The sequence below is a fragment of the Plutella xylostella genome, chromosome 3 (assembly GCF_932276165.1).
Source record: "Plutella xylostella chromosome 3, ilPluXylo3.1, whole genome shotgun sequence".
Taxonomy (NCBI): Eukaryota; Metazoa; Arthropoda; class Insecta; order Lepidoptera; family Plutellidae; genus Plutella; species Plutella xylostella.
The window spans coordinates 5,500,279-5,510,170 of record NC_063983.1 but is presented as its reverse complement, the minus strand read 5'-3'; the positions used below and the strand labels follow the sequence as shown (position 1 = coordinate 5,510,170).

The following is a 9,892-nucleotide window of genomic DNA, read 5'->3' as shown; positions in this document are numbered from 1 at the left end:
TTGCCTTTTATTTCTTGACTTGATAATACTAGGTTAGGTAAAGTTTATAATTTGAAAAACCTTTAGTATAATAATCAAAACATGCCATATATATTTAATGTTAAATACAAAATATTTAGGCACTTATTTACAATAATTATTATCACAGAACAAACTCCAATCAATGATGAGGCTCCTCAGAATATATCATCTAAAAATATGCTGCCATCTAGGTCGCCTAGGAAGTCATCAGTCTCTAGTGGGGATCCATTTTGATTCATTATACTATCACCTGAAATAGAAGAGTTTTTTATTTATAAACCATACATAACATAGATTCAATCTGCAATACAGGTAGGTAGTGGCTTTGTTGCCATTATAAGTCATAGTTTGAAATCTTATTTTTAAGATAGCCAAAATCTCTCATATAAGTAGTCTGATATTTTAAATAACAGATCTTTAGGGCCTTACCACAAAAACACAGTATTTAACATATGTTTAGCGCTGTCAAACGCCTACAAAATTAGCTAGCACTAGTTAAACAGTGTTTAAAGTTTTTTGTGGTAGCACAGTTAGTGTCAGCATACCTTTATCATTATTATGAGCAGCTGTAGTCTTTATCACACTGAACTCTTCTTCATACACCATACTATATCCATCTGGGATTGTATTAGTCTCATCATCCTTCAGTACTGCAGAACTGTATATTGCATAGATATTACTGAGTGTAATGTTCAGGTAGTGTTTCTTGAAGGCTCCACCTGTTGTCAGCACTGTGGGGGTTCGAAGCACCAGTGCACAGTACTCAGAGGCTATGTAGGATGAGAATGATAGCCAGGCGTCTCTGTGCAAGGTGCATTTTATACTACCTGAAATTATTTTACAAATAATGCATGAGGTGTTACCTAAGAAACAGTCATGTTTTTATTTTAAGTATACATAAATAAATAGAATAGGAAAGCAGTCTTCAAATTCTATATGCAGACAGTGGATTTCTCTTTCTTATCCATACAACAAAGTTATGTTACATTGTAGTACATATATTGAGTATAGAAAAAATGAAAACTATGGTAATTCTAACTGATTTACTAAAAAATATCCTTACCACTTTTATCTCTCAAAATAACGACAGGATCAGTGGCAGACCTGTCGATGGCTTCAACAAAAGCTGTAATGTTTTGTGCTTTCCTCCTCTGCAAGTGGCCAGCTAATGCTTGCTGCTTTATAGTTTGAATTGAATCCACATTCCCCACGGTCCACTCCCTGATGTCTTCCACCAGTCTGGCCCAGAGAGGAGATTGAAATATTTCACTTCTTAAATGATTTTGTGTGAAATCTACATCCTGTGATATGAAAATGTGGCAATTAGGTTTTAGTTAAATAACAGTTTACAGTTCCCCAAAATTGATAATGCACATAGAAATCTTCGTCATTGTTCGGCAACGGTCGTATTCCCGAGCGTTAGAAAACTATTATGTATTTAGAGTGGTTAAGTGCATTTTCTTCATGAAATTTTAGTAGAATTATGTAATGGACAACATTTCAAAAAACTAAAGCTGCTATAAATCGAAAACCATTTCGAGATTTAGCTCTCAAGGCCACAAAAAAAATGTTTTTGTATTTTTTGGATGTATCATTTTCGAGAAAATCATAAAATAGTAAAAAAGTGCTGATGACGTTATGCATCAGGTGCGATGCATTTTGATGATCAAAGCCTATAGATTTAAAAACAAAGTAACTGTCGCTTTCATTTTTGATTGACGTTGACGTTTTATCGAGTCGTTGTTGTTTATTTGGGTCATTTTCATAAATTCTGTTCTGACACTTTCTGACTATTTTTTTAATTTATCATATAAAATGGTTAGTACTTATTAAGAGATGACCTCTATTTAATATATCCCAGAGCATGCCACCGCCTACACAGCTGAAAAAATGCTACTGCTTATTATTTTACATGATAAGTACCTACTTTGTATCATCAGAAATATCAATGTCATTTGAAAATGACCCATTTGTTGGTTGGCATGTAAACAAAGTTTAAATGTCACTTGTCAGTGTCATTTATGTTTTTTTTCAAGACTAAGGCAATAGACAAAAATAAAAATTGAGCCAAATATGTGATGTCACTTCCGGTTTTGAAATAATTAACTTTAAAGTTAAAAATAACATGCAAAAATTAATGTATATACAAAATAAAAAAATACGGGTCCTCTAATTTTTTATAACCTTTCCGAATAGCTAATAAAAATATAGGGTAAAGAAAATGAAATGTTGTCCATTGGTGCTAAAAGAGATAATTGATTTATCAGTAACGAAATTTGATTCGATAATTCATAATATTCCATAATATTAAAATTTACTTCGAAAATGTTACAGTAGGTACTTTTCAAGTGTCTTACTGAAGCTGATGTAAAGATGGATGAAAGAAGGTTTGAATAACACAAGGTTTATATTATAAGGAGAAATGGATTTCAAAAACAGGTTTACATTTAATTTTTAAATCTCAGTTCAAAAGTATTTACAGCACTGATTATTTCACATTCATAAAAATGTTTACATTAAAATCTCAGTCCAAAAGTATTTACAGCGCTGATCATTCACAATAATATTACAATTACAAACTTGGTCTTTTGGGTGTGGCTTTATTGGCAAAGTGAAGTCTATCAATGTGACGCATATTTTATTCTTAAATGTGCCTCATAATATGGCATCGTCAAAAATAATTAAAGTTGAAATTAAATTCACATTTGAAAAAAATAACAAGAACGATGTGTAATTGCAGCTCTTTATAATTCCACAAAAGTAATATTGATCTTGACCTTGAGACCCTTGACTGATCGGTGACAGCCACCGACCGCCCAAATTGTTTTCGATTATGTGTCACATGATATTGACTACTATTTCTTCCGAACAAGGATCAAAATGCAAGTGCTTTGTTTAAGGCCCTGATTCGGGTGTTTCCGGGAATACAACAGTTTGCGAAGATTTGCATGCGCATTATTAATATGGGAGAACTGTACTTTAATATTTTATATTATATAACGGTATATTATAACCTAGTAGACTAACGGAACCCTAAAAATCGAGGAGGAAGGAACTTGCTATGATGAAGGTCTCATACCTGCGAGAGCAGTTGCATTTGTCCAACACTCTCATCCTGGTTGTCCTCAAGACTTCCAGTCAGTAGCCCGGCAGGACCCGGAAACTTCCTTTTACTTTTAGAATCAAACAAAGAATTAATCATTTTCCGTTTTGCATGTTTAGGCGAAAGAAATTCGGGAGTTTTAAATTCATCATTTTGTTGAGTTGTAGTAGTTATCAAGTTGTTGCTAGTAAATGCAATACTTGGCTCTGAAGTGTTTGGTCTTGTACTTTCAGGATTCTCTTTTACATGCTGCACACGTGTATCAGTGATTTTGTTCACCCCGAAATCGGGACTTTTAACCTCAGGAAACTCAAACTGCGACAAAACCTATAAAGAAAATGTATAAAGGTTATGGTTAGGAGGTATAAGGATCTTAAAGGATTCAACTAATAGGACTTGGCTCACCTGGTCAAAATCATCAGATTCAAACATATTTGCCGAAATGTTTCCTTTAAAACGTTCTGTTATTCTATTTGAGATGATATTTTATGATTTTACATCGCCGAGATACTCGTTTTGTTTACCAATTTTCCATTAAACCGCGGACGGGGCGTCAAACCGTCAAAGTCAAATGTCATGTCAATTGTGTCAATGTCACATCACATGTCAGTCAAACAAATCCTTTATATAGAGCAACTAGACTTGATTGAGGATTATCCTAAGGAAAATATATTCTTTGTTTAGCGGAGTCTACTGTGTGTTCCTATGAAAATCAATATGAAAGAAAATAGAGCATGATCACTGATTATGTATTTATGTCGCTTCCGTATTGAAAACACAGCGTACTATAAAACTTCTAGGCGGACCATCCAGTTTTGTAATCGACCTAGGCATATTGTAAAACGTTATCAATACGTTTATATCAGAATAATAATGACCCTAGGATTACCATTTATTCTCTGTGCTTCTTTTTTTCATAGACATTTTTGGCTATTTTTAACTTAAAATTTACATGAAATATCGAAATTTACTGTTTTTTGAATAGGTACTTTAAAATAATCTATAACAATGACTTATGATATTTTGAACCCGTTAAACACTATCACAAGATTTACGCAGGAACAAAGAAACGACATTAATGAATGGTTTAGTTCCGAGGCAAAACCATTACTTTCAGTAGATGACAGTGACCCTATCAATGTTGTTACCGTTGAACAATTTGAACAATTTCTGGGTTTGAAAAAGTAGGTTACCTACGGAATTATCAAAAAATATTAAATGAAAACTATAATGTGGCAAGTTACTTGGCGACCCTCCTTGCGGGGTGAAAGAAGTGGCGGGGGCGAGGTAGCACGACATGCTACACACGTAGAAAAGTGTGCCCGGATTAATCTCGCGATAGCTTGTAACTATTTCTGACGTACCTAAGTAAAATTTTATTCTATGAGTGTTCCCGTAAATGTCATATTTAGCTTAAAATTTATAGTTTGACAGCATTAAAATTTGGATGTTTACCTTCAGAATATCTACTATTTGAATTTATTTATGTAAAAGTGTTTTATTTTATAAATCAATTTCCATGTCACTTTCATGTTCACTCTCTGTTTTAACTTGTTCATCGTCGTCGTCATCCTCATCTTCATCATCGTTTTCATTAACTTCAATTATAAATCTAAGACAAAAACCAAAAAACATTATACCTACTTTGAAGTATAATGTACTAGAGTACGCCAGTCATATTAGTTCAGTGTACACATATAATATTTTATGTTTAATTTACATTAAATTATAAATAAACAATAACATACCTGTCCAATACATTGTCAAATACTCTATCAGATTTATAATATTCGTCTTAATTTTTTATGACATGGTCGTCACAATTTCTCCACTTTTCAGGCGAATAATTAGAGAAAAGCAACTCTAAGTCTTTTATCTCTTTATCTTAGTTAGAGTCAATCGACGTTCTTGCGAGCCACACAAGTTCAATAGGATTTAATTCCGGGTGGTATGGGGGTAGGCGAAGCACGATATGACCATTTTCTTTCAAAATTTCATCAATTTTGTAATTTTTCTCTGTGTTTTGCTCATTAATTACTTTCATTAAATCACATAAATGTTGGTTGCTTTCCTAGTTACAAGAACTGACAACTGACGCACTGTCATATGGACTCTTCGTCTTTGTTGTTTACTTTTTCGTATCTGACTGCGCAGTACCAACCTTTAGCCGCGTAGCATGACTGATCCGGTACGCTGTTCTACAAGAAGCCCCTATATTGAGACATTATACGATTTGTTGTTTTTAACGTTATTTTGTTGACGAATTATAGATACCTAATAATAATATAATGATAATATTAAAAAGGCCTCAACACTCATCCTAAGACTAATGGTCTCAGGATCAATGATCTCATGTGGGTCGCACTCAAATTATGACAGAGTATATAAGACATGTGGCCGCCTCGGCTGCGCGGCCGAGACTGCCGTAACAATGACATGCAGTGCACGCGTTCCCCTCCACCGCTACCCTCCCGCTACCCGCTGTCGTCTTGGGTACCTCGTCCCCTCCGCGTCTTTCACCCCGCAAGGAGGGTCGCCAAGCAACTTGCCAATCTATACCTACATAACTACGTACTTGTCATAATGGTATTTTAAGCATCAATATTTTTCCTATAGGTACCATAGAAGAAATTTTTACTACCCTACATATGCTGAAATTATGAAAGAAGTGGAAAGATTAAAAATGGGAACAACAAGAGTTCTAACAGAAAAACAAGTTTTTTTCTTGCTTAACAAATGGCTTATACATCCAGAAATCAAGAAAGAATTGCTACTTGCGTTTAGGGTTCGTAGTGGCATTAATTTTTCCAAACAAATATACACATTAAATATTTGGCTAATCTGACCCAATCCTTACAAGGTAGGTACTCAACCGTCTACTTTGACACTAATTAGTTGTGTTTCCATAGGCATTTGATACTGAAAAAAGAAATTTTCTTGATACGAATGAATTAATCGAAATTGTGACAAAAGATGGTGATTTATTTGATGAAGCTGAGAAGATCGAAATGCTAAGAGATGCGAATATTCATGGCGACGGAAACATTTATTACGAAGACTTTATTGAAAGCATGTTTATTCAATTTCCCCAACTCAATCAACTAAAAGTAAGTACGTATTTATGTTATTAAACTTAACGAGTAAGTAGTTAACTACATTTAATTTTTTTCAAAGCGTCTTTTTTAAAACTTAGTTAGGTACACACGGCAACGTCAAATGGTTGGCAGGGCACACTAACGTAGTGTATGTGTGCACACTAACGTTGTCTATGTGTGCATAAACGCAGGAATCGGTTAACACACCAGTAACAAACCACACAAACACACACAACAGCATAAACGAGTTTGCGCGTAGGCAAACGCCCGTAAACCAGCTGTGACATAAAAATATCAACCGGTAGTGTTAGTTAAATAGTTATAAAATTGACGTGAAGCAAAATTTCACTACTTGTGTCTATAAACTTCGTAGCTCATTGGTAGAATGTTAGACTTATGAAACATAGGTCGTGAGTTCGAGTCCACTGACGGTTATTTTTATTTTACTTAATTAAAATTTTGCGTTAATTTAAACGCTGTTGAGTATAAAATTAATTTATTTGAAACTGACAAATGACTACAAGCTGCATAGCTGTCGACTATTTCTCTTCGCCAAAAATATATGATTCGTTCTTCATTTGAGAATTAAAATCATTCTACCCTCATACAATATGAATAAACGAAATTTGTTTTTAGTTTTAGTGACAATAAAATTCACCTCTGCATCTGCATAGTGATTCACTTTGTGATTTGTCAATTTAATTAATTACTCTTCGCAGTCACTATGGAAAGTCACTTAACCATGTTCAAAAAGGCGGAGATAATTATATTTATATGAACAAAATATTACAATAATTAGTGAAATCGCAAGACGTTTAACGGTAAGTAACATAGAATTGCAAATATTTTATTTGACTGTTAGAATATTTGTATTTATATATGCTAAGTGTTTGTTTTTTTTGTTTGCAGAGGAGAACCGTTCAATTATGGGTTCACCGATACGCAGATTCGGGACATGTAGACAGTAGTCGTCTATACGAATGCATCACCACGCCATCGAGAAATCGTAGCTGCACATAGCGCTGATCCGTTCTGCAGCACCCGTTCTACGGCCACAACACATAATCTATGCCTACAAACCATACGGGTTCACTTGCGTGCTGCTGGGTTGTGGTGTCGGAGGCCGGCGAAGAAAATTGCTCTAACCGATCAGCATCGTCGAAACAGAGTGCGTTTTGCGACTGACTATTTTAAACTTTGGTGCAACAATGTTGTGATATTTAGTGATGAAAAGTCCTAAGTCAGACAAGGATGGACGTAAGATATTATGGCGAAAAAGTGGTGAAAATTATAGTTATTGGGGTTAGCTCAGTAATTTTTATTTTTCCATTTGTAGTTATTTTGTTAAATACTTATCATTATTTACAATGATGGGTAAGCCAATGTGTTCATGATGTTATTGTTACTGAGGTTAGAATAAGTTATCTTATTTCTAGCTAATTAACATGTTGATTCATATAACTAATGACTTGCCTATTTACTTTAGTAAAATAGCCAGGCCATCCTTGTCTGATGTTTATTATGATTTAAAACTGCAAATTGAAAATTTTCCTTATTAATATAAACTACAACTATGTTTTAAAACGTAAAACAACAAAAACGTAACATTGTTAATGTTTATGTTACGGCAAGAATAAATTTGGTAATTTTAACACTTAATAACTTGTTTCATTTACTTTCTGTGTTGCTTTTATTCGTGTATACTACAATACTTTTATTAACCATCATAAAAAATAAATTAAATCTTTTAAAAAAACAAAAAAGAAATATTGTAAGTTCAGTGGGATTTGAACCACCATACCGCTTAATGTAAGTCCTGTGTCATACCAACTGAGTGAACTGAGCCATTCAATCTATAACAATACTGTGCAAAATTTTGCTTCATATCATAAAAACAATGAATCATTGTCACTGGCACAACTACATGCTTACAATATCCGTGTGTGGGTTGCCCAGAAATAAATAATTACGTCGACGTCGCCGACACACACATACACTACCTACGTTAGTGTGCCCTGCCAACCATTTAACGTTGCCGTGTGTACTAGTTAATATTAACTGTAAGTAAATACTTAACTCTTAAGTAGCGTAACTTACAAGACTTTCAACACTTGACTACCTTTCCAGAAGCACGAAGTCATGCAAAATAAACGAAGTTTAAATATTACTTATTCAGAACAGTCTAGACCCCTTATCGTAGATGCTTTGTTTGTAGGTCTCTGATCTAGGTTCACAATATTCTTGATAATTTACAAGAACCAATTTATATAACTAACCTATTGATTATTATATCATAACTAACAATTAAAATAAGTTATCTTTAAGAACAGAGTCACACACTAACATCAGGCAAAACATGACCTATAACGACTGAGGGGCCGAGCCATTGCCAGGTGTCCAGGTGCCAAGTTCTCCGAAGACAGCTGGCATTGACCCTGTCCTTGTTAAGTTTGTTGCCATTACTAATGTAAGTGTGACTCTGAAAACCATTAATAAAAAAAAAAGGAAAAAAAAAAGAAAAAAAAATCTTGTATAATGAGATACACGGCTGGGGGTTTTTAGTCGGTTAACGCCCGACACTACCTGGGTCCTCTTCCCAGGTATCCATGTGGATTTTCCCCCAGCAGTGGAAAAAAAAAGGGAAAAAAGAAAAAGAAAAAAAAAAGAACAATATATATATAAAAGATAGAATATATATATATATATATATAAATGAAACTTCCTTACCGAGTAGAGAGTAAATAAAAGAATTAAAAACTATCTCATAAAAATTACCACTCTTCAAAAGGCACGGACATAAAGTCTGTGGAGTGATAACAATTTCTTAAAATTATTGCAGCTTCCCACTCTATGTTACCTATGTTCACTTGTTTTGATTACAGACAGAATACCTTTATTTAGACCCCGAAGAAGACCCTTCAGTGCCACCATTGCCACCTTCATCACTTGATCCTGAACTGGAGCCTGAAGAGGAAGTTTCATCGCCACAAACAAAAAAATCAAAAGGATCTTCAAAGAAGCCAAAAGGTCCAAAGTCGAAAAAAGGGAAGAAAGGAAAGAGTAAAAAGCTATAAGTAAATTGCCATTTTAAATAATAAAAGGCCTGTGAAATAAAAAAATACTTATATAATTTTATGGTAGGTGGCCTGTAGCCTAGGCTTTTCCTTTTTTCTGACAGACAGTACGAATTTGTGAAATCTCAAATAATTATCCAAGGACTTTGTATTATACAAATGTTCTATATAGGTACAAAGTCCTTGTAATTACCTATGTCATTGTAGTTATTAGGGTTAGGTAGGGTGGTATAGGTCAGAAATATGAGATGATCTCAAATGGAAGCACAACCGAAGGACTTTGTATATAGAACAGCCGTACGGACACCTCTCTACTCCTCCACTTTATACCAACATCATATTTTTACTTTGAGATTATTACTTTGAACTTGTATTTCTACGTCATCAACCACCTTGTGACATGCAGCGTATTACAAAACTCCTAGGCGGAATGCAAAATATTCGGGGCTCTTCGTTAAAGACTTTCCCAAAAGACCGTGACCGTGCACACTTATCAGTTGCGGCTGTCTGCCGCGTCCGTAAGCCGCGTCCGCTAGTGTGTCGGCACCTTAAAGAAGTATCTACTTATAATGATACTAGCTGTTCCCGCGAGCTTCGCT

General features: G+C 34.4%; 2 protein-coding genes across 2 annotated transcripts; one reads left to right on the top strand and one right to left on the bottom strand.

The window, feature by feature from the left end:
• Positions 1–5: 5 nt before the first annotated feature.
• On the bottom strand, positions 6–3,685 carry LOC105380120. Its single transcript, XM_011549618.3, has 5 exons — positions 3,530–3,685; positions 3,101–3,451; positions 1,085–1,322; positions 567–848; positions 6–271 (listed from the first exon to the last, which is right to left on the bottom strand). The coding sequence occupies exons 1-5, from the start codon at positions 3,554–3,556 to the stop codon at positions 177–179; spliced, it is 993 nt and encodes a 330-aa protein (XP_011547920.3). The 5' UTR covers positions 3,557–3,685; the 3' UTR covers positions 6–176.
• Positions 3,686–4,068: 383 nt separating this feature from the next.
• LOC105380119 (calmodulin) lies at positions 4,069–9,340 on the top strand. The gene is made up of 4 exons (XM_011549617.3): positions 4,069–4,308; positions 5,741–5,909; positions 6,034–6,231; positions 9,102–9,340. Exons 1-4 carry the CDS (start codon positions 4,133–4,135, stop codon positions 9,291–9,293), a joined length of 735 nt encoding a protein of 244 aa, XP_011547919.3. The 5' UTR covers positions 4,069–4,132; the 3' UTR covers positions 9,294–9,340.
• The last annotated feature ends 552 nt before the right edge of the window (positions 9,341–9,892 follow it).

What these genes read in the sequence shown, in the direction of transcription:
- LOC105380119 (XM_011549617.3), top strand. Translation starts at nt 4,133, where the DNA reads ATGACTTATGATATTTTGAACCCGTTAAACACTATCACAAGATTTACG. An exon ending in CAATTTCTGGGTTTGAAAAA is followed by an intron (nt 4,309 to 5,740) that starts GTAGGTTACCTA and finishes TTTTTCCTATAG; the next exon opens with GTACCATAGAAGAAATTTTT. An exon ending in CCCAACTCAATCAACTAAAA is followed by an intron (nt 6,232 to 9,101) that starts GTAAGTACGTAT and finishes TTTTGATTACAG; the next exon opens with ACAGAATACCTTTATTTAGA.
- LOC105380120 (XM_011549618.3), bottom strand. Translation starts at nt 3,556, where the DNA reads ATGTTTGAATCTGATGATTTTGACCAG. An exon ending in AATCTGATGATTTTGACCAG is followed by an intron (nt 3,452 to 3,529) that starts GTGAGCCAAGTC and finishes TTTTCTTTATAG; the next exon opens with GTTTTGTCGCAGTTTGAGTT. An exon ending in AAATGCAACTGCTCTCGCAG is followed by an intron (nt 1,323 to 3,100) that starts GTATGAGACCTT and finishes TTCATATCACAG; the next exon opens with GATGTAGATTTCACACAAAA.